The sequence below is a fragment of the Colobus angolensis genome, unplaced genomic scaffold (genome assembly GCF_000951035.1).
Source record: "Colobus angolensis palliatus isolate OR3802 unplaced genomic scaffold, Cang.pa_1.0 Scaffold23, whole genome shotgun sequence".
Classification (NCBI taxonomy): domain Eukaryota; kingdom Metazoa; phylum Chordata; class Mammalia; order Primates; family Cercopithecidae; genus Colobus; species Colobus angolensis.
Genome location: NW_012115488.1, coordinates 13163378 through 13188906, shown reverse-complemented (window position 1 = coordinate 13188906; position 25529 = coordinate 13163378). Strand labels below are relative to the sequence as shown.

The window sequence follows — 25529 nt, the reverse complement described above, 5'->3', positions numbered from 1 at the left end:
GAGAAGAGTTGAATAGTTGAGACAGAGACCAAATGGCTGACAAAACATAAAGTATCTGGCCCTTTATAGAAAAAACTTGCCAACCCCAGATAAAAGAGGAAGAGCTACCAGAAAAGATTCGCCAAAAAGGAACTCTGAACCTAAGAAAGCGTAGCTGCAAGGAAGTCAAGAGAGAAGAGAATTTCAAAGGAGTAGGTGAAAAGAAAGGATACAGTGGGTGTGGGGAGGATGAGGCTTAGGGAAAAAAATCTTTGAACGTTATGACTAGCAGGTCATTATGTGCCATTCCAAAATATCAATTTCTAGATGGACCAAAACCTATCACAAAATACTCAAGAGATGTATTTCCTTCTCCCTTCCTTCCTTCTTTAGCATTAAAACATTGTTTTAGTATGAGAACATCTATTTTTTTCTGCCTTACTTCCTTGTTTTCTTCCTTCTTTAGTATTAAAACATTTCTTCCTTCTTTAGTACTAAACATTCCTTCTTTTATTCCTTCTAAAATTTAATATTAAACATGTAGCACTGATCCAGGTGCTGGTGGAAGATACCTAAAGACAAGATGTGCATCCATAGAAATTCATATAGTAAAATAGTCCTAGAGATGTAACAAGACAGTATATGTGAAAATGTAGAATGCCATATGAAATTAAAGAATTTTGCATTAAGGCAATACATTACCACATACCATATACATAGTTTGGACTGAGTGCTTTGCATTCAATGGTTATTGTCAATAAAATGTCAAAGCAGGCTTTGAGAAATTTGGGTTTATAGTATAATTCAGACAGCACAAACAAATTCTTACTACCTTTGTGACCTAGGGACAAGTCATTTAGTTTCTCTTCACTTTACTTTGTTCATCTGTAAAACTGGGAAAAACAACACCCATTCCATAGAACTGTTCCTCATATTTACCCTGGCATGTGCATTTCCATTGCATGATTTGCAGGGCTGTATATCATTCATGCTCTGTTGATTGCCTAGCTTCATCTCCCATCTTCCTCACCGCAGTCTCACTTCAGCCACATCACACTGCCAGCAACTGCTTGTCTTCTCAACATTTCACCAATTCTTCGGTCTTCCTGGAAAGTACTCCCCACCTTGATCTTGTCATGCTGATAAATTTCTACTCCTTCTTAAAGACTTGGCTGAGACATGGGCTGCTTTGTGACTTGTCTGTGTTCCCTGAAAAAATTTAAAGCATCATCCTCTGCATTTCCACAGTGCCACATACTGAAAGCACTTAGACTTAAGTTGATCAAATAATTTATCATACTAACTGAGACACTTTTAAAAGTGAAAGAGGATGCTACTAGTAATTACACCAGGACAACAGCCCTAAACCAGGACTGCCCCAGCAAACTCAGATGCATGGTCACTCACCTTTTCCATATGTTGAAGTAATAATTATTGACTTGTCTGTCATCTCCTCCCCCCGCAACAAAATATACACATATATGCACAATCCTTGAGCCCCTGGAAGGGGATGGCCTCAGCACCTGGTACAATGACACATAGGAAGCAGTTGATTAATCAATTAACTTATTGATTAAATCATGATGATTTTATTGGAGGAGAACATTATAGCCTGATGAAATGGCATAGAAAAAGAAAAGGAGATGGGAGGGCACATTTAGAAACAAATAAACTCTCCTGGGTAGAACAGATGTTTGGGGGTTGGAACATAATTTGGGAAAGGATTGTGGAACTCCTGATCCTCAATCAGGATAAGGAATTTTTTAACAGTGGTGGAAGGGAAAGGTTAAAGCAAGGAATGACATGAGGATAATGGGTAATTTTATGTAAGATGAACAGGAGGGAGTGGAAAGAAGAGGGAACTGCAGAGACTATTTGGATAAAATTAAATTATGAAAGCCTGGAATATTTGCCATTTCACATTTTATGCTTGGGGACAAAGTCGAGACCATTTAGACCGCAAGTAACAGAAATCCAAATTAGCCTGGTTTAATCAAAAGAGGGAAAATTGGCTGGGTGCGACAACTCAGGCCTGTAATTCCAGCACTTGGGAGGCTGAGGTAGAAGGATCACTTGAGGCCAGGAGTTTGAAACCAGACTGAGCAACAGAGCAAGACCCCATCCCTTCAAAAAAACAAAAAAGAATTAGCTGGGTGTGGTGATGCACACCTTAGACCTACTTGGGAAGCTGATGGTGGAGAATCACTTGAGTTCGGGAGTTTGGGGCTGCAATGAGCTAAAATCATGCCACTGAATTCCAACCTGGGAGACAGTGTGAGACCCTATCTCAAAAGAAAATAAAAGTGGGTGGGAGGGCTGAATTTGTCAGCTCAGCAAGCATAAATATGTAGGCATTGCTGGATCCAGGTCCTCAAACAGTGTCATCTCATTAGGAATCTTCTCTCCTTTTCTTAGTTCTGCTTCTTACTATGTCAAATTCATTCTTAGTCAAGTTCTCCCCAAAATGGCTTTCAGCAACTTTCAGCCTACTTTCTACTGGGGTTAAGAGAACACTGCTTTGCCAACAATTCTAGCAAAAATCCTAAAGAAGGTTCTCATTGGATACCTGCCCATTCCTGAACCAGTCACTGTTGATGCAAGGGGTTATGGTCTGACTGATCAGGGCTCGGTTATGTGCCCACTCCAGATGATAGAGTTGGCTTCACCTGAACCAAATAATCTAAGTGTGTGTGTGTGGTTGGGGAGCGTTGGGAGGATGGAGGGGTGAGGGACACAGATAGGAGCAGGGATATCTTGCTAAAGGAAAACTAACTTGTTTTGAAAAGAAAGAAAATGGGTATTAGGAAGGAAAACCAATAATGTTCTCCACATAAAGTCTATGATGTTATTTCTCAGTTTGAAGATATCAGTGAGCTCTTTTAGATCATCAAAATCAAATCACAGAAAAAAAATTTCAAGGGGAAACATAAAAGTAATGATATTCCAAATGAGCAAGAATAAAGATATCTATTTGTTCTGAAATACTTTAGATTACATTTATGCAATGTAGTTAAAACATGAGAGCTAAAATATAATTTGTTACCTTTAACCCAATAAATATGTTGTTTATTATAATAGTACATATCTCATGCTTATTATCCATAGAAAACAGAAAATATTATTTCACCTTTCCATCCAAACTATGAATGGAATAGTACAGAAACTTATGATTACTGATCTTTGAGAAGGCCGTTATGGAGCCAAAGGAGGGTTGAAAAGGACAATTAAAATGGCCCAATTTTTGTTGAATTCTTTATATAGTCTTATTGAGGAACGAATTGATAAAACTCTTCAGTCTGATATGACAAGGTCTGTGGATTTAAGAAACACTCATAAATTTGTTTGTAGAATTGACAGCATAATTCTGGAAAAACTACAAATGTGAATTTTCCCATGGTACAATGTTAGTGTTCCTAGTTGTCTAGATTAAAAAAATATTTTTAGAATGAATGTCTATTATTCTTAAATTAGAAAAAGAAAGAAAAAAGTTTTCCTTAAGAGAAAGAAGAATTATGACATACAGGGAAACTAGCATTGACATTTGAAGTGGTGTCATTGTGGTCTTTCTCACAGGTTTTTTTGGTTGTTGTTTTTGTTTGTTTGTTTTCCCATAAATATCCATGACTATCTCAGAAACAACATTGAGTTGGATGGACCATTGATTTGAAATAATGTGGTAATTCTCTTATTATGTAAATATTATTAAAAAACATTTCCACAGCATTATGCTAGTGTACGTAATAAGAGTTTCATCATATTCACTGATACCTTACTAAATCATTTTGATTCCTTTCAAGAACGTACCTTTCAAGAACAAGTTTCTGACCCAGAAAATAACCTGAACCAAGGACCCAGCTTGGTGGAAGCCATCTTTAAAATATTGTACCACTGCAGTTTTTCTCCACAAACATTTGCAAATGTTTTTGTGAGCTACATGGAAGAAGAGCAATTATGGGACTTTTTATATAACATCCCAGGTATGAGACATTTACTATTTGTAAAAGAAATGTTCTATAGATACTTATATGTACCTTTAGAGATGTTCAGAAGTTGTATTGATATTGGTTTTGCTGAATCTGTTGTTTGTAAAAGTTTACCTTACATTTTTTCAGTATAAAGCCTTCTGTTGGGAATCGTTAATTATTAGTTCCTGTAAAATTTCATATACTTTGGGACAAGATGCAAGGGAGGTTGAAGGGAAAAGATTTTCTTTCTTTATTAATTAGGGAATGTTCTGTCATAAAAATTTATTTTAATGTTTATCACAGATTATGTTTTGCTATTGAGCATATAAGATATTAGTAAGATGTGAAAAGTATTTTGTGATTCTTGGGTGCATTTATTCAGCAAATTAATGGACAATACTATTGATCAATTTTCTTCAGATGTATAAGGCATTTATTATTATGACCACAGTGTGCCTCTCTACAAGGCAAGCATATCCTGTGATTCCTTTGGAGAGAATATATTTTTCCCATCTGTATTGTTCTTCTTCCTTCAGCTACAGAGAATAATAAAGGCAGTGCAGGTTGTATGTTTGAACAGAAGGTTTTGATGGGTTGCCCCACCCTCTGGCCAGTGTAAAAATTCTCACATTGTCTTATCCTTAATATTCTGCCTCTAAATTTTCATATTTAATATCTTGGGAAAACAAAGGATGAAAACTTAGACAATGATTTTTATTATTATCCTGCTATTCAAATAGTGATTTTATCATTTACATTTAGTTTTCAACCTATAAGCTTTCTTTTATCCTGCTTTGGAACCTGAATTTTCATAAAATATTTCCTAGGCTTCATATAAAATATCTAACTAGTTCATAGTCATGGTTTCACTCCTCCCAGACTTTTTGACTATCCTCTAGATATTACTTGAATATATTCTAGCTGTTTTAAAGTCATTATGTTTCATCTTCTCTTGGTCATTATCCCTATAAAATAGTAATAGGTAACTTTATGTTATGATTTCCAAAATTCAAATCTGTCATTTAAAGTTTCTGTAATAATGATCTCCTTTTAAAATGTTATCTCCTAGTTGCCATGCATTCCTTTACTGCTTCTTGCTTCCCCAAAGGAAGGGCATATTTCTAGGTAAAAAGGCTGAATTAGAAGCTTGTTGTGTTTCTGATGTAGTCTTTACTGAATTGAAAGAAAAACGACCTTGAAAGTTCTGCCACCCTCTGCTGTTTTTAGTTGTTTCTGGGGAAGTAAGAGCTGGATTTTCTCACAAGATTATAAAGAACCAGTGACCCTCATGCTTCAACCACTATTTATCCTTCAACTATTAGGTTCCAGAACCATCTTTGACACTCAGCACAAAACTCTACTGAAAATGACCTAGAAGATATAAATGGATTTCTGGTGCTGCTAGCGGAAAATAAAACTGTTTCTTGCTCCTAATTTGACATCTCTCCATCTACATATTGAGCAAACCCTCCCTGACATGGTCAGACAAGTCTCAGGAAATAGACGTTGTACATATTCATAGAGCCTGAATTATGTGTGAAAGCTCAAAGCGGCAGAACTTCAAATGGGTGAAAACTCTCTCACCCTCTGTACAAGTTGTTGCTCCATAAACATTAAATAGTCTCAAACCTCATACCTGCAGTGGTCATGAGGGTCTGAACTTTTTTCTCTCCCATTTAAGTCTTTGGAAAGGTCTTTTTTTTTTTTTTTTGTTAGCAATCTTGGTTATTTTATAAACCCTAATAAGATAACAGAAGGTACTAATTCATAACAAAATTAAACCTTTTAGTATGACTTTTGTTTAATTTGAAAACATAACATGTTTACAAGAAATACAGCTAACACATGTAATCATAATCCCACAATATTTACAAATCTATGCTTCAGTAAATATAATTAATCTACTCAGATTAACTAAAGTACGTTATTTTAAAACTTCACTGCTGTAGTTTCCTCATACTAAATCACTGTCTATGATTTCAGCATAGTTTACCCATAAAACATCACAGTCTTATCATTTTAGGGTAAAAGGACAAAGATGAAGTGGTCAGTATCTTCATCTTATTGTAAATAAACAAAAAGCAGAAATACTAAGAGAATTGCCTAAGACTGTCCACCAATTAAGTTGGACAGACTTAGCACAAGAAACCAGATCTCCTGTCTCCTAAGCCAGCAGTCCCCAACCTCTTTGGCACCAGGGACCGGTTTTGTGGAAGACAATTTTTCCACCAGGAGGGGAATGGTTTCAGGATGAAACTGTTCCACCTCAGATCATCAGGCATTGGTTAGATTCTCATGAGGAGTAAACAACCTAGATCCCTCGCATACACAGTTCACAATAGGATTTGTACTCCTATGAGAATCTAACACACTTCTGATTTGACAGAAGGCGAAGCTCAAGCAGTAATGCTCACCCACCTGCTGCTCACCTCCTGCTATGTGGCCTGGTTCCTAACAGGTCACAGACCAGTACTGGTCTGCAGTCTGGGGGTTGGGGACCCTGTCCTAGGCTATGTTATTTCTCATTTTTTTCTACTGGACTAAAGTTTTTGAGACACTACTTTTATGAACATATGAATTCAGTAATGAATTATACAATCTGATTTTATACTTAGAATTCCATCTAACACATAACTCCTTAGACTGGACGTAAGCTAGGGAGGGATGACAAGAAGGAAAATACCCACTTAAGATTACTACAAAAGCTATAAACACAAAGAATAATTAAGTCAGAGACCTAATGTGGGTGTTTCTAAGGCCAATGCACTCTATAATAAATACATTGGCTAACAATCATTGGACACCTGTGTCTTCAAAGTAGATCAAGCATTATTCAGTTTGACAAATGAAAATATCAAAGCATACATTACCTCAACTGGTTTTTAAAACAATGTCAGAACAGGCTTGTAAATGAGGCAAATACTGTCAAAAATGCCCGTCTAATATGATAGTAATATATTCAACAAGTATTGTTCACTTGGCTCCTTGATATGGCATTGGGCTTACTTTCGTTTTCTGAATCAGTTTTCTTAACTTTCTCACAACCTTTGGGAAAAAAACTTTCAATAACCTAGCAAAATTTCCCAATTAAAGGTTGAGATCCAAAGTTTCCACTTTGGTTTTCTACTCCTCCTCAGCCTCATAAAGACCTTTAAGAAGAGTTGTTTAGAGAGTATATATATGCTATATTGCCTTCTTGTTGCCAAAATTAATTTACAGTGCCTTACCTTCTATCAGAACAGTGATTGTCTCTATTACCTACGTAAACACCTGCAGCATAGTATAGGTAGATTTTAAATGTAAGCTTTCACAGATTGAAAGGCTGTCTTTGTTCTATGTTGTAACTAACCATTTATTCTGATCCTTTTGTCACCATTCAGTTTGTTTGCAATTCACCTTAAAAATGTTTTAAAATATTTTATTGATTGAATACAATAAAATTCACTCATTTCAAGTGAAGAGTTCAGTAAGTATGACCAATGTATAAATCTGTGTGACAGCCACAACGATAAAGATATGGAACATTTTCTGTCATCTCCAAAGGTTCTTTCATTCCCCCTTTGCCGTCCATTCTCCTTTCAAGTCTCAGCACCAGGAAGACACTGACCTGCTTTTTGTCATGATAGTTTACTTTTGATATTCTAGAATCTCATATAAATAGAAATCTGTGTATTCTTTTGTGTCTAGCTTCTTTTGCTCAGTTTAATGTTTTTGAGAATTTTATATTCTGCTTTCTCATTAGTTTATTTCTGCTCATTGCTGAGCAGTATTTCACTGAGTAGTACTTTTTTAATCCACTTGCCAGTTGGATGGACATTTTGATTATTTCTAGTTTTTGGCTACGATGAATAAAGCTGCTATGAATACTACTGTATGTCTTTGTGTGACTACAGATATCCCTCAATATATGTGAGGAATTTATTCCAGGAACCATTCCCCTTATTAAAAAATCCATATACTCAGCCAAGTGTGGTGGCTCATGCCTGTAATACCAGCACTTTGGGAGGCCGAGGTGGGTGGATCATCTAAGGTCAAGAGTTTGAGACCAGCCTGACTAACACGGAGAAACCCTGTTTCTACTAAAAATATAAAATTAGTTGGGCTTGGTGGCATGTGCCTGTAATCCCAGCTACTCAGGAGGCTGAGGCAGGAGAATTGCTTGAACCTGGGAGGCGGAGGTTGCAGTGAGCCGAGACGCCATTGTACTCCAGCCTGGGCAACAAGAGTGAAATTTCGTCTCAAAAAAAAAATCCACATACTCAACATATACTCAAGTCCTGCAGTCAGCCCTACAGAACCCGCATATATGCAGATTTTGCATCCTGCAAATATTGTATTTTCAATCCGCATTTGATTGAAAAAAGTCTGCATGTAAGTCGACCTGTGCAGTTCAAACCCATGTTGTTCAAGGGTCAGCTATGTATGTTTTCATTTCTCTTCAGTAAGTACTTAGAAGTGGAAATGCTAGGTGATGTGATAAGTACATTTTTAACTTCATAAGAAACTACTGGCCAGGTGTGGTGACTCACACCTGTAATCCCAGCACTTTGGGAGGCCGAGGTGGGTGGATCACCAGGTCAGGAGATCGAGACCATCCTGGCCAACGTGGTGAAACCCCGTCTCTACTAAAAATACAAAAATTAGCTGTGTGTGGTGGTGTGTGCCTGTAATCCCAGCTACTCGGGAGCCTGAGGCATGAGAAGCACTTGAAACCAGGAGATGGAGGTTGCAGTGAGCCGAGACTGCGCCACTGCATTCCAGCCTGGCAACAGAGTGAGACTCCATCTCAAAAAAAAAAAAGAAAGAAAAAAAGAAACTACTAAACTGTTCCACAAAGTAGTCATATCTTTTTACATTTTGGCCAATAACATATGCAAATTTTGTTTGCTCCATATTCTTGTCAACACTTGAGATTGTCTTTTTGATTTTGGTTATTCTAAGGGGTAGGTAGTATTATCTCGTGAAGCTTCAATTTACATTTCCTTCATGAATAATGACATTGAACACCTCTTCATGTTCTTAGTGACCATTTGAAAATATTATTTTGTAAAATATCTACTCAAAACTTTTGTCCAATTTATTAATTGGTTGTCTTACTGAGTTGTAAAGGGTTCTTTATATATATTACACATAAATTCTTTGTTTTATACATATATTGATAAAATTTCCTCCCTGTCTATGGCTTACTTTTTCATTTTGTTAACAAGGTCTTTTGATGGAGTGAAGTTTATAATTCTGATGAGTCCAGTTTATCGTTTTTTTTTTTAGAGATGAAGTCTCACACTGTTGCCTGGGGTGGTGTGCAGTAGGGCGATCTCGGCTTGCTGCAGCCTCCACCTCCCAGGTTCAAGTGATTCTACTGCCTCAGCCTCCCAAGTAGCTGGGACTACAGGCACGTGCCACCACACTTGGCTAATTTTTGTATTTTTAGTAGAGACAGAGTTTCACTATTTTGGCCAGGCTGATCTCAAACTCCTGAATTCATGATCTGCCTGCTCAGCCTCCCAAAGTGCTGGGATTACAGGCGTAAGTTACCGCACCTGGCCCACTTTATCAGTTATTTTAATCATAGTGCTTTTTGTGTCCTAAGAACAATTGGATTGTCTAAATTTTACTAATATTTCTCCTGTGATTTCTTTTGGCAATTTTATAGTTTTAGTTATGTTTAGTTCTATGATGGATTTTTGTGTATAGTGAGATAAGTGGTGAGGTTCTTATTTTTCCATATGGCTATATAATTTTTCCAGAACCGTTTTTTCAAAAGGCTATTCTTTATAAATTGGATTACTTCAATGCTTTTGTCAGAAATAAATTGACCAAGTGATCAAACAGATGCATCTATTTCTGGACTCTCTATTTTGATACATGGCACTATAGGTTTATATTGTTACTTGCTTTCTATTTGTTGTTCTATCTAATCTTCACTTTCCCTCTATTTTGGCCCTCGTTTGGATTAGTTGAGTATTTGTCAGTATTCCATATTACCTTTTCTAATGGCTTCTTTATTTACTTTAGTAATTGCTACAGGGTTTACAATATGTATCTTTAACCCATCAAAATTTACTTTTTAATAACATTATACTACTTTGCATCTAATATAAGAACCTTATAATGCTTTATTTCCATTTACTTCCTCCCTATCCATTATTCTATTGTTGTTGTACATTTTATTTCTACAAATATTATAAACCCTACAATTTATTATTTTATTTTTGCTCCAAATATTATATTTTAAAGAAATTAAAAAATGGGAAAAGGTATTTTATATTTGTCCATATATTTATCATTTCCATACCTTTCTTTGTGTAGATCTGAGTTTCCAATAGGTACCATTTTTGTTCTACCCGAAGTACTTCCTTTAACATTTCTTGTATTACAAATCTTCTGGCATTAATTTATTTTAGCTTTTGATTGCATGACAAAAAGTATTTTGCCTTCATGTTTGAAATATTTTTCCGTAGATATGGAATTCGAGGTTCAGATTTTTTTGTTGTTGTTCTTTTTCATTTTTCCTTTAGCACTGTAAAGGTGTTCATTTAATTATCTTCTGGCTTGCATTATTTCTGACAATAAATCAGTGGAAATATTTGCAGTATCTGTTTCCTTTTATGTAATATGTCTTCTTTTATAGTTGATAAGGACTTTTCTCTTTGTTACTGCTTTTCAGCAATTTAATTATGATGTGCCTTGTTTTTGTTTTCTTTGTATTTTTTCTGCCTAGGGTTTATTGAGCTGCCTGGAACTGAGATGTTTGATTTTTATCAAATTTGAAAACTTTTCAGCCATTCTTTCTTGGAATGTTTTGTCTTTTGCCAGCCCCACTTCACTCCCTCCCACTTTTTCTGGGACTTCATTTCGTGTATGTTACACCTCTTGGCATTGTCCCACAGGTCACTGAGGCTGTATTGTTCTTCCTTGTTTTTTGTATTATTTTTGTTTTTTAACCTTCTTTCTCTCTGTTCTTTTGTTTGGTTACTTTTTATTGTATCTTCAAGTTCAGTGATTTTTTTTTTTTTTTCTGCAGTGTCTAAAGTACTATTAAGACTAAATGGTGAATTTTTATTCCAGGTATCTTTAACTTCTAGCAAGTCTATACAGTTTCTTTTTATATTTTGTATATACCTTCTCATTTAAATATTCTTATACATACATGATGTCTGTTTTAAAACCTTGTTTGCTCATTCCATCATCTCTTTCATTTCTGGATATATTTCTATTGACTTAGTCTTCTCTTGATTATGGATCATATTTTTTTCCATGCCTGGTAATTTTTTATTGAATGCCAGACATTATCAGTATTATGTTGTTGAGTCTCTAGATTTTGTTTCCATTACAGATTTTGTTGTATTGTGTTACTTGTGTATCACCTTGATCATCTTCAGAGTTAGTTGTTTTCAAGCTTTATTAGGGCAGATCTAAAGTAGTCTTTATTCTAGGCCTGGTTTAGCCCATTTACTAAAACATTACCTTTTTGGGTGTCCTTTGAATGTCAGATACGCAGTGACATCTTGCCACTCTGGTCTGAACTCAAGACTTTGTCAATCTTGTATGAACTCTGAGGATTGTTCACCTAACAGTTTCCCAGTAGTTGTTTTTCGCTTGGCTTCTTAGAGTCAGCCTTCCCACTGCCAGCCTAGTATTCTGTGTAAGACTGAAAGGAAACCTTATGCAGATTTCTGGAGCTCTTTCCCTATGTAGATCCATCCCTTTGGTACTTTTCTCAGAAAATTCCAGCTGCCTCATCCTCCTCTGTCTCTTCTTCTCAGTGAGACTTTCATGGTTTGCTTGACTTTCTGCTCCCTGAACTGGGATCCTGAAAGCACATTCAGACTTTAATTTGTTTTCTTTTAAAGGCAATTACAGTGTTTCCTGTTGTCTAATATATGAAAATAGTTATTTTGCATATATTTCCCTGTTTTCTAGCTTTCATGGCAGGAGGGTGAGTCTGGGACGAGTTATTTTATCATGACTAAAATAAAAGTTCTTCTTCAAAGTTATAATCATTTTTAAAAATAAGTTATGATTATCTCAGGTAGCAGGCCCACTAGACACATAATAAAATATTTGGAATTGGCTTATCAGCTGACTATTGACTGAAAACACTGATTTCCTAAATAACATCCCTAAAAATGAAGGACTCTCAGTGTACTATTTTTCACTTAATTCATAATATCATTTCCTTGGCCACTAATACATTCATACCATGAATCTAGTTCATTTGAGAATAACTTATTTGCTATATAGCTACTTTCAGGAACAATTGAACATGTTATATGATATTTGCTATGCTAAGTAACCAAATTATCTCAGCCATTCATAATTATTTTGTGCAATTGTGCTTTAAAAAGAAATGAACAAATTACAAGAAAAATTCACACCAGAAATTGATTTTTTAAATAGTTTTAAGGTATTTTCATAGTGTACATTCTTCTCTTCTTCTATACATTAATGCAGTGCTCTATGGTGAAAAATGTTTTACATTGAATTCCTGTTTGTGCCTCTTTTCTTCCTGTAGTACTTTCCCAGCACAAGATGCACTCTGGGCCGGGTGTGGTGGCTCACGCCTGTAATCCCAACACTTTGGGAGGCCGAGGCGGGCAGATCACCTGAGGTCAGGAGTTCAAGACCAGTCTGGCCAACATGGTGAAACCCCATCTCTACTAAAAATACACACACACACACACACAAATTAGCTAGGTGGCCAGGCACAGTGGCTCACACCTCTAATCCCAGCACTTTGGGAGGCCAAGGTGGGCGGATCACGAGGTCAGGAGATTGAGGCCATCCTGGCTAACAAGGTGAAACCCTGTCTCTACTAAAAATACAAAAAATTAGCCAGGGGTGGTGGCGGGCACTTGTAGTCCCAGCTACTGGGGAGGCTGAGGCAGGAGAATGGCATGAACCTGGGAGGTGAAGCTTGCAGTGAGCCGAGATTGCACCACTGCACTCCAGCCTGGGCAACAGAGCGAGACTCCGTCAAAAAAAAAAAAAAAAAAAAAAAATAGCTGGGTGTGGTGGTGGGTGCCTGTAATCCCAGCTACTTGGGAGGCTGAGGCAGGAGAATTGCTTGAACCCAGGAGGCAGAAGTTGCAGTGAGCCAAGATTGCACCATTGCACTCCAGCCTGGGCAAGAGAGAGACTCTGTCTCAAAAATAAATAAAATAAAATAAAATTTAAAAAAAGATTCACTCTGATTGCACAAAAACTCTGTGTTGGAAATCCCACCCAGTCCTGCCTTTTCCCCGCTGGAATTTATACTCCAAAATTATCTCTCCCTTTCTTCTTACTATCAAAAGCTCTTGGTGTCCTGTTCCCATCTAGTACCAAAGGAAAACCTTTAAACCAGTCAAACTAGAAGTTGGCAAACCATTGCCTTTGGACCAAATCCAACCCACCATTTTAATAAAGTTTTATTGGAAATTGCCATGTTTATTTACTTATGTATTATTTGTGGATACTTTTGTGCTTCCACAGTAAAGATGAGTAGTTGCAACAAAGATCATCTGTCTTACAGCTTAAAATATTTATTATGTGACTACTTACAGAAAAAGTCTTCTGACCCCTGCTCTAATTAAATCACATTATGATATCAATGACAAATGTTTGTGTGTGTCCTTTTAGAGGCAATTGCATTTTTATAGCAAATGTATTGAGATATAATTTATATACCATAAATTTCACCCTTTTAAAGTGTAAACATATCACAGTTCAGCGGTTTTTAGTAGATTTACAGAACTGTGCAGCCATCAGCACCATTTAATTTTAGACCATTTTAATCACCTCAAAAAGAAACCCTGTACCCATTAACAGTCCCTCCCCAGTTCCTGACAACCACTAATCTACTTTCTGTCTCTATAGTTTGCCTTTTCTGGACCTTCTGTATAAATGGAGTCATACAGTATGTGCATTTTGTGTCTGATTTCTTTCACTTAGTATAATATTTTCAAGGTTAATCCATGTTGTAGCATGCATCAGAACTCCATTTCTTTTTATTGTTGAATAATAATCCATTATATGGAAATATACATTTTGCTTATTGATTCATCAGTTGATGGGAATTTGTGTTATTTCCACTTTTTAGCTGTTATTAATAATGCTGGTATGAACATAGTGTACAAGTTTTTGTGTGAATGTTTAAAAAATCTTCTTTTGGATATATACCTAGGAGTAGAATTGTTGTAAACTGCCAGAGAATTGAAGGCATGTCCCAACACACACACAGTTTGCAACTCTTCCTTAGTCTTTACATCCTGCTTGCACAGAGCCTCCAGATTAGTCAGAGGTGAGAGATTAGGGCTTTCTCAGGGCTTTCTTGAGTATGTGCACAGTCCTGTACATGTCTGTGTCTTTCTTGATCCCCAGGAGTATGACAGAGATATTCAAAATTTCTCCCCACTATGTACATGTACATTTCATTTCTCAGTTTTTCGTTTCCTTTTTGTATTAGCTTCTTGTTTGCCACAACCAGTATTACTACGTCAGGCAGCCACAGAGTTAAACCATTGCTGCTGACTGTTTTGACGAAATATCCTGGGGATAGGACATTTTCAGTCACTGAGTTAGTTTGAATAAGGATATGCATTGTGGACAGCGCTCTTCCAGGGAGATTCCAGACAAGACAAATAGTGACAATCTGGGAGACTGGGACATTGTGGATAGGTCAAAACACATTCTGCCTCTTCCAGTGGCTGCTAGGCTTTTATAACTACCATGGCTTCAAGGCTGCTCATTTTCAAGGCCATAGTAGAACTTGCTGAGGAATGGGAGCTGGGAATAGAGCAGGTTAAAATGTCACAAAGCTCATTGTTTTTACCAAGATTCAGCTGATTTTCTTGAATAAATACTCCTTGGATTGTTGCAAGCCTGTGGTTAATTTCCAGAGTTCTCAAAAGTTGATTTTCACAATTTTCGCCAGTGTTCTGATAGCTTTAATGGAGATGCAGACTTTCCCAGGTCTTCACACCATCATTCTGGAAGTGCTTCTCCACACTTGTCTATTTTTAAAGCACGCCTGAGGAGGCCAATGCCTTCATTAAAATTAATGGCTTTCTAATTGTAAAATTTTAAGAAATTTGGATCTAAAGCCACAGATACTGGGGAATTCATATATTACTAAATCGACTGCGGACAATTTTAGATATATGTAAAATTTTCTCTAATTCTAGGGCGTTGCAGAGTAATTACAGAAGATGGAGAATTGGTCTCAGATAAGAATGGGGCAGGTTAAAGCACCCTAGCACTTTTGTAGAGGACTGTTTAAATACAGCGGTAGGCCGGGCGCAGTGGCTCACACCTGTAATCCCAGCACTTTGAGAGACCCGGGTGTGGGGATCACAAGGTCAGGTGATTGAGACCATCCTGGCCAACAAGGTGAAACCCCATCTCTACCAAAAATACAAAAATTAGCCAGGTGTGGCAGCACATGCCTGTAATCCCAGCTACTCAGGAGGCTGAGGCAGGAAAATCACTTGAACGCGGGAGGCAGAGGTTGCAGTGAGCCAAGATTTGCCACTGAACTCCAGCCTGTTGACAGAGCTAGGCTCCTTCTCAAATAAATAAATAAATAAATAAATAAATAAATAACAGCAGTAAAAGTAGAAAAGGGAGTCAGAAGCTTGGCTGCTGACTTAGATGCTACATTTAGTAGGAGTGGCTGGGTATGGTATGTACTTAGAGATTGTGGATTGCTCCAAGCCGTCCCGTCTAGTCCTGTGTATACCACTGCTTGAACTGGCTAACTAGAGAATACATCCTTGCCTTGCTACTTACTGTCTGGTCTATCACTTCCCATCTGATTTATCAGTGTCCTTATTTTCAAAAAGTGAGAAAATCAGACTGGAGCTTGTCTAAATTTTTACATTTCTAAATTTAGATGCTCCACCTAAAGTTATAAAGCATCAAAGAAACTAATTTTCTAAAGCAGTAAAGTATGCTAATGTATTTGCAGAAGATTTTCAATGATGTTTTGTTACTTTTGACTCCCCAGTTACTTATAATTTATCTGGAGACCTTATTTTCAATGACTTCTGGTTGGTAAATATATTAATAGAATAATTATTTAAGCCAAACCTTTTTACTTAGAAACATATTCAGATGTAATTTCCATTGCTTTTATAAAACCACATTAGGTTATTCTTTATTGCATATAACATCTTTCTTAACAGTAGCCTGAAGAACTCCCACTAAATTACCTTTGTTCTGATTCTTCTAAATTATAGAAATTTTAACATAAAAGTAATGAAGTTTCTTTTTGGAAATCTTGCCACATCTGTTATTACCAAAATATAAAAGATTATACTGATAAAAATTGGTAAGCAATTAGTAGCTTAGTGAACATACAAAAACTGGTTTAAATCATTCTTAGGATTGCTGCTCATGGCCTCAAGCACATTCTCAATTTAGGACCCTCATTCAGCCCTTTCTAAGGCCTCCTGATTACTGTGTTGTAAAAGGAAGTAGAGTCACAGTTCTTTTCAACTTTGTGTGTGCTCAGCTGTGACATATTTGTTATTTTCTTCTTAGGAGTCTTAAATAGAGTCATGGAAGGTGAAAACTGACAAAGACCATAAATATCATCTTGTCTAGCCCTTGTCGCCCTCTCCCCTCACCATTTTATAAATGAGGACACCGAGGCCCCTCCTAAAGTGTCTGTATTTTTAATGGTGATTTGAAACACTTGAAAATTAATTAGATAATGAAGCAGGTATTCTTTTTTTTTTTTTGAGACGGAGTTTTGCTCTGTCGTCCAGGCTGGAGTGCAGTGGCCGGATCTCAGCTCACTGCAAGCTGCAAGCTCCGCCTCCCGGGTTTACGCCATTCTCCTGCCTCAGCCTCCCGAGTAGCTGGGACTACAGGCGCCCGCCACCTCGCCCGGCTAGTTTTTTTTGTATTTTTTAGTAGAGACAGGGTTTCACCGTGTTAGCCAGGATGGTCTCGATCTCCTGACCTCGTGATCCGCCCGTCTCGGCCTCCCAAAGTGCTGGGATTACAGGCTTGAGCCACCGCGCCCGGCCTGAAGCAGGTATTCTTTAAGTTATGTGATTCTAACCTGAATTTTATGTTTCTTTGTTTTCATTTGTTAATTTAATATAAAAAGTGGAAATAAACTACAATAATAAAAATCATTAATAAAAATTATTCACATTTTAAATAATCCTTTCCCTTGCTTCTCTCATGTATGCTGATAATGAAGAATTAATATTTTGGGTTTTTAGCAGCTGGGTTTTAGGGCTATTACTCTATTCTTCCTATGCTATGTGTCTTGGCAATCTAGGGACCGGCTCTAACATTTTGCTGATAAGGAAACTTTTGGTAAGATTCTAACACTGAATTGATTGACCATTTGTAAAGAAAGAAGGAAGGAAGGAAAGAAGAAAAAAGGAAGAAAAATATATACCTGAAATTCCATCCATCATTGATAATCACCATTAACATTATAGAGTACATCTTTTAATTATTTTATATATGTGTGGAGATATATATTTTTAAGAAAAATAGGATATCATACTCTTTTCTAACCTACTTTATTTTTACTACACAATATTTGGCTTTATTGTATAGACAGAAATACCAGAGCTAATTAAACAAATCACCTATTATTGGATAGTTTGATTGATTTTAATTTTTTCTATATCCTTTGCATATTTATAATAAATTTCTTAGGAAAAGTCCTACAGAAAGGAATATGTGAGTCAACTGGTAAATAAAATGTTGAAGCTTTGACATTATTGTCAGCCAAGTTGTCATCAAGGAAGGTCATACAATTTATGTTCTCACCAGAAGAGTCCAAAAGTACCAGTAAATATTATATACTGTTATCTTAATTGCCATTCCTTTTATTACAAACAAGAAGAATATTTTTTAAAAAATGTTTTATGGAGTGGTTATCAATCATATGATTTCTTGGTTAAAAGCAGCTCTCCTTTCCTATAGCTTTAAACTAGATTATTATGAAACTGAATTCTAGTTGAGCAAGGCACAAATGATTTGCTAGGTTCTGCTAACCATAATATGCCATCTGATTTTAAAGTCTCAACGTGCGTGGAGTATGAGCTAGAGGTCATTCGATGCTTGAGGCTGGCACTGACCGATGCCGTCAAGGACACTGTACAGCAGATAGTATCTGTGATAAGCTCTAGGAGAAACTGTGAGACAAACCGAAACAAGCACATTGTTCCTGATTGTTTGCTTGAGAGCATGCCAAAAGAATGGAATTATAGTCCAATAGAAACTAAAAGGAAAGAATCAAGCAAAAGTAAGTATACTTGTTTCTCTTTAAGAAAATACACCTGAAGAAGCAATTTTCTAGGATATGCAATCAAGTAAAATTCTAAAAGTTGTAAGAAATATGTACTATATTAATCTTCCTTCCATTAAGCATATTTGGGACCCTTATTTTTATTTTTACTATGAGTCACATGATCAAGGAAACTAGAATGGAAAATTATTCAAATGGTCATCTTCTTTATTTAATTACCAGTTCAGGATTTTCTGTGATGTTTTGTGTTCAGGCTAATATTCACAGATTAGTCACATGATTTTGACTAATTTTCTTAAAATTTGTTGAGTAACTTAAAATCCATACTCTAGAGAAGATTGCTCTGATATTCCATTTAATTATTTTTTCCTTTAAGTTTTTTCTCTGCAAACACTAATTATTACCTTCTTTTCTCCTGCTAAAACACCTACATATGTAGCTTTTAGGTCAAAAATAGCACCCAGTTTGGTAAGTACATGTATTTTTCTGACAGCGTATTTTTCCCCCAGTGCTTCTGGTTCTAAATTGAGTGCGTTGTTCCTATTCAGAACAGCGCATCCACCAAGTGTACTTAAGAACCATCAGTTACCTACATTATTCGTTTATTAGTCAAGTCTTCTCTTCTTAAATAGTTTCTCCCTATCTAGATCTTTCCACTTTTGCAGAATTTCACAAGATTTCTTTGTATGTATATTATGTACCTGTATTCGTGAATCTTCTTTTGATTATTTAAAATAAAACTTTTTTCTTTCATATTCATCCTTTAAGAGGAATGTTTTCACTAACTCTAAGGAAACTTTCTCTAGTTTTTCTAGAGAAACTAGAAAACTAGGAAACTAGGGAAAGTTTCCTTAGAGTTAGTGAAAATATTTTTTCTCTAAGGAAACTTTCAACAATAAAATACTCCAGCTGAACTCACTAAAGTCAATTCAAGGGACTAGCCTTTCTTTCATTCTTCTCCATGGAGATCCTAAATAATGTGACCTTATATTACAAACTCAAATCAATTATCTATCTGTGACCTTTCATAGTAATACTTTAATTCTGTCCAAGCCCTATTAAACTCCCTTTGAATCTAGTAAAGCCATTTAATTGAAATTTGAAAATGTCACCTTTTCATTACTTAAGTTCTTTCTTTTCTAAGAGTTGTTGCCATCTCTCCTTTGTTCTAGCTTTTGGGTATTTCATACATTTCGAGCAATTCAGTAGGCATGATTTATAGTTAACATATCATGCCATATGAGTAGCACTATTTTGTTTGTGGCTTTCGAGTTGTTCTATTCATGAACAATTTTGCTTTTTCTAAGCACTTTGGAATTCCTCCATACCATTGCAAAGAGCCTCTTATTCCAAAAAATGCTTACTTATAGATACCAGTTGTTAAAGTTTTCCTTACTAAATAACATTTCTCATAAAATGCTCATTCCGAGTAAAAGTACAACATGAAGACAACCATGAAGGGAAGTCAGATCCCATGAATATATGAAAGAAAGTGACTTTACAAACCATTTTTTGCATTCTAACAGGATGTGACAATAGGAGAATGCCATTGTTCTTCTTTACTTCCCTCTGAAATGCTACAGGGACTTTTAGATTTGTACTTCTTAAATTTTATTTTCACTACAGAATATAAGATAGAGAATGTGTACATGCTGGACGTTAAGTCATTTATTGATTTCATTATTCATTCAGTAGAAATTTACTAAGTGAGAGACTACCATATACCAGGCACTGTGTTTCAGATCAGAGATAAACCTAAATGCAGTATCTCCTCTTGGTGCCAGAAGACTAGTATAACTGTTTCAAAATGGGTACAAATAAGAGATGTACAGTTTTTTTGGTGTATGAGAAGAGAGAAAGAAATTAAACTTCACTAAAATCTCACTTGGGGTTGTCACTGGAGATCTTTCTTGGTCTGTGGGTGAGCCAGTGTGTGTTGAGGACAAACCCCGCATGTTCTCACTCATAGGTGGGAACTGAACAATGAGATCACTTGGACACTGGAAGGGGAACATCACACACTGGGGCCTATTATGGGGAGGGGGTAGGGGGTAGGGATGGCATTGGGAGTTATACCTGATGTAAATGATGAGTTGATGGGTGCTGATGAGTTGATGGGTGCAGCACACCAACCAACATGGCACAAATATACATATGTAACAAGCCTGCACGTTGTGCGCATGTACCCTAGAACTTAAAGTATAATAATAAAAAAAAAAATGTGAGGAAGCTTGAGGGAAGAGCAGGGTTGCCATGCTCTTGGGGAGAGGCCATAGGCAGGGTGACCTTATTCCTCCTTTAGCTTTCAGCACAGGGTAATGAATTAGAGTTGTCCTTTGTATTACAGACTCTGGTTGTAACAAAATTAATCCTCATAATACATACAAGTGACTTTAACATATTCCTATAAACCAGTAAGTGAACTGCAGTTTAAAACTAGTGCTGGGAATGCAATCAAAAGCAAACAATGACAAAGTGAAAAAGCTCCCACTTGTTTCTATTCTTAATATGAGCTCTTCACAGCCATATTACAAAACAATGATGATTTGATCACATTTGGTCAAAAAAAAAAAAAAAAGAATTATGGGGAAATGATTTGAAATGTGGCTTCCCATATATTTTGTTAGATGTGAATCCCTCCTAAGCCAGTATTGAACCTTGAGATATTAGCTAGTTTGGAGTCATCTTGATAAACAAAAGATTTCTACACTAAGTATCCAAAACATGAAGATAAACTTCTGTAATTTTTTTCAACCATGTTTTAATTTAGTGATATATAATCACGGTTCTTACAAAATTTGTCTAAGTAATTATAAGTGTTTAAAGGTCTTTAAAAAAATCTAACTTACTAAAAGACAAATAGTCATTATCTTAGGGAATATTTGTCCTTCTTGACACAGTAAAAATGACAGAACATGGAAAACACTATGGTGACAAACTAAAATTAATTTCTTTATTTCTTTATCAGCAAATACTGTAACATTAAAAAACACTGAAGATTTAAAGAAATAAATATTACAATAAAGATTACAGTGTAGATTTACTGGAAAGTTGGATGGAAGTTAGGATGGTTCTGACACAACTCTGCTTTTAGATATTTGTTTCATTATGTTTCAAAGAACAAATACACAAAGAACTAGTTGTTTTGTTTCTTTGACAAAAATTAAATGAAAGATATACCTGAGAAGATATTTTCTCAGTAAATTACTCTTTTAATGAAAATAATCCCTTATGGTAAAACTTTTGGAGTAATTGTCTTAATGGAAACAACGAATTTTAGAGAGAGGAAACAGAAGTAGCAAGCAGCATTTAGGAAAATGTGTCCATGCCATTGGTCACATGCAGAAACAGCATGTTGAGAAAGAAATTGATGGCAGAAATACACAAAGTGCTATAAGAAGTCATTAGTATAGTGTATAAAAACCAGGCCCATTTGTTTCATAAGAACCAGTGTTATCTACAAAAATATCATCTCTTTTTGCTTAAGAATTTAGAAATAGGATTTTCTAACATGATATAAAATATTGCAAATGGAGAGTTTCAGTGATTCTTGAATACTTTTCTCATCACTGGCCATCAGAGAAATGCAAATCAAAACCACAATGAGATACCATCTCACACCAGTTAGAATGGCAGTCATTAAAAAGTCAGGAAACAACGGGTGCTGGAGAGGATATGGAGAAATAGGAACACTTTTACACTGTTAGTGGGATTGTAAACTAGTTCAACCATTGTGGAAAACAGTATGGCAATTCCTCAAGGATCTAGAACTAGAAATACCATATGAAAGACCATTTGGGTATATACCCAGTAATGTACCCAAAGGATTATAAATCATGCTGCTATAAAGACACATGCACACATATGTTTATTGCGGCACTATTCACAATAGCAAAGATTTGGAATCAACCCAAATATCCATCAGTGACAGACTGGATTAAGAAAATGTGGCACTTATACACCATGGAATACTATGCAGCCGTAAAAAAGGATGAGTTCGTGTCCTTTGTAGGAACATGGGTTCAGCTGGAAACCATCGTTCTCAGCAAACTTTCACAAGAACAGAAAACCAAACATCGCATGTTCTCGCTCATAGGTGGGAATTGAACAATGAGATCACTTGGACATGGGAAGGGGAACATCACACACTGGGGCCTATTATAGGGAGCAGTGAGGGGTGAGGAATGGCATTGGGAGTTATAACTGATGTAAATGACGAGTTGATGGGTGCTGACGAGTTGATGGGTGCAGCACACCAACGTGGCACATGTATACATATGTAACAAACCTGCACGTTGTGCACATGTACCCTAGAACTTAAAATATAAAAAAAAATATAAAAATAAAATATTTTTCCATTTGTTTGCAAAAACAACAAATTGACATCACAGATGATGGGTACTTATTAGTCAAATTTCAGCAATAGCCTTCACCTATTTGGTAGTTAACACTGAAAAATAAATGCCATGATTTTGTGGGTACAGCTAAGGATATACTGGTTTCATGTTGATCTATATGTGTTCGTGTAGTGGCTTTTTCACCTATGACAGCCATGAAAACCTGATCTTGAAACAAACTGAACTTAGAACTTGACCTCTGTATTGTGAAGTGTTAAGCCCAGATTTAAAAAATAATTAAAAAGTACATTATCCTCATTCAACAAATTGTTACTGATCTTTTTTACCATTAATAAATACAATTTTAAAAATTAATTTTGACATTATTTTCTTTACCTCATTTATTGTAAATTTCCTTTTTGCGTGTTTTATCAACCACAAGTATATTATTATGGTAGTACCTTATAGAAAAGAAGAAATGACAAATACATCAATAAACATATATTGCATTCATCCTAAGACATAGATTTTCTTCATAATTTATCAGCTGTAAAGTTGGATGACACAATATGTTACATATATATGGCTTAGGTAGAATTCAACTTTTTTAAATAAAGACAGAAAGACAAGTGTGTAGCAGTCTTAAAAGATCCTTCCCTGCTATGTTGTTGACATCATCATAGACTGAGAGCCCTAGAGATTGGTAGAATGGATTTATTAATTTGTCATCAGCCTAAAGGTTCTGATTGAAATTTGCCTTAAGCGTTAATGAAATAGCTGGGGATTTGGGTACCCGTAGTCCTCAGAGTTTATAAAATATCAGTTGAGTGTAGCTGTGAAGAAGAAAATTGGTAATCTTTACCTAATATCTACTTAGTTTGTCAAATATTTACTCAGTATCTGTAGTCAAACCCTCTTTAAGACAGAGGGAATACAAGATACAATCTTTCAAGTCAAAGACCTGACAGCAGAATAGGGACTATGAGACACAAACACATAAAAAACAATGAGACATTTCAAATAATTTAAGAACACGAAGGAAGATTTGCTTTATCTATATTTTAAGCCTCACCTAAACACATTAATTTGAATAAAAAGGAAATATTTATTGAGCAACTATTTTTATCAGGTGCTGAGCTAGGTGCTTTCACATTAATGATCTTATTTAATGCAAGAGCCTTAGGAGATTATTCAAATATGTGTTGGACCTACTTTTTACAAACTTATAAAGGCTGCTCCAATTAATTTTTAAAATGATTCTTAAGTTGTCATGGATTGCAGAGGAGTCACTAGATTAGACATATTTTCCAAGCGCTTTGTACTTTTTTGGAACAGAGTGACTTTTGAAATGTTACACATATCTTCAGAAAATGTTCACATTGTTCTGTTATTTTTGTTCAGCAAAAACAGTAAAGAATGTTTTACCAAAGAACTCAGAGCTACTTTCTTTTGGCTTCTTATTCACTTTTAATGTTCAAATTCCATTATGTACATAGTGGATGAAAACACTCTCTGGCTTTGTGGGATAATCAAGGAGCTAAGAGCTTTGTTTCCCATGCTCTGGAGTTTATAGGCTAGCTGTAAAGACAACTCATGAATATATAAATAACATAATATAAATAAAATAGATGATAATACAAAAATAACATAGCCAATTATGGACCTAATTACCAAAATGGTCATATATGGAATATATTCAAATAAATTCACAAGAGGGGAGAGGACTTTGAACTAAGGGTTGAAGATTATTTGTGAACCCTGAAGACAGAGGGCATTCCATTGAGAGTAATGATGTACTCAGAAGCCTAAAAGCAAAGAGGACAAAGCATGTTAAAGGTCTTAAAGAGAAGGATCATAGAAACAGGCTGAGGCTAGACTGTGGAGTGTTTTCACAGCAAGGCCCCAGAGATTGATCTTATAACAGTGGTAAGTAGCTAAAATTATCACAGCAGTGAAATTGGATAATACAGTTCATAGGGATGAATTCAGTTTTACAGTGCAGGAGAAGGGCTGGACATAGCCTGGAGAAGGGAGATGAGTTAGGAGAATACTTCTATAGTCAAGGTACCATGTGTGAAGAAGGGCTTGAGGTAGGTCAGTAACCTCAGTTGGCCCCAGCAATGAGAAACTGGATGGCAGAGATAAAGGGACAGAACTATATATCAATGCTGATCACTGATTAGGTATGAAGGATCAACAGGAATATTTAACAGGAAGGAAGAATGGGAGGGAGGAGGTGAGGAAGGAGAGTAGTGAGGAAGAAGGGAGGGAGGGAGAGAGGAAGGAAGGAATGAAGGAAGAAAGGAGGAAAGGGTGGGAGGGAGGGAGAAGGGCCAAGCTAGTTTGGAAGACAATGAATTTGGTTTTAGTTATATTGAGTTGACGGTGATGAGGACACAGAAGTGGAATGCTTAACAGAAAGCTGGAGTTACAGGACTACAACTCTGGAGAAAGGCCAAGACTTAACATTCTGGAATCATATAGAAGAGTGGTTCTCAACCAGACACAGTTTTGTTCCCAGGGGACATTTGGCAATGCCTGAGGACATTTTTGGTTGTCACCACTGGGGGGATGCTACTGACATCTAGTGGGTGGAGGCCAGAGATGCAGCTGAACACCCTACGGAACATAGAACAGCTCCTCACAACAAAGGATCATCCAGTCCAAAATGGCAATAGTGCTGAAGTTGAGAAACCCTGATATAGAGAAGAAGAATTAATACATTTTTCTTGGAAAATATGTCTAATCTAGTGACTCCTCTGCAATTCATGACAACCTAAGAATCATTTAAAAATTAATTGGCACAGGCCGGGCGCGGTGGCTCAAGCCTGTAATCCCAGCACTTTGGGAGGCCGAGACGGGCGGATCACGAGGTCAGGAGTTCGAGACCATCCTGGCTAACACGGCGAAACCCCGTCTCTACTAAAAAATACAAAAAAAGCTAGCCAGGCGAGGTGGCTGGCGCCTGTAGTCCCAGCTACTCGGGAGGCT

The 25529-nt window shown here is 36.3% G+C and overlaps 1 protein-coding gene across 1 annotated transcript in view; it reads left to right on the top strand.

Moving 5' to 3' along the window:
• KIAA0825 (KIAA0825 ortholog) overlaps positions 1-25529 on the top strand; it is a 504765-nt gene that overhangs the window by 199898 nt on the left and 279338 nt on the right. Inside the window, exons 16-17 of the mRNA XM_011944276.1 lie at positions 3792-3956; positions 17974-18198. Of these exons, the coding sequence (XP_011799666.1) occupies positions 3792-3956; positions 17974-18198 (390 nt within the window). The remainder of the gene's footprint in view (positions 1-3791; positions 3957-17973; positions 18199-25529) is intronic.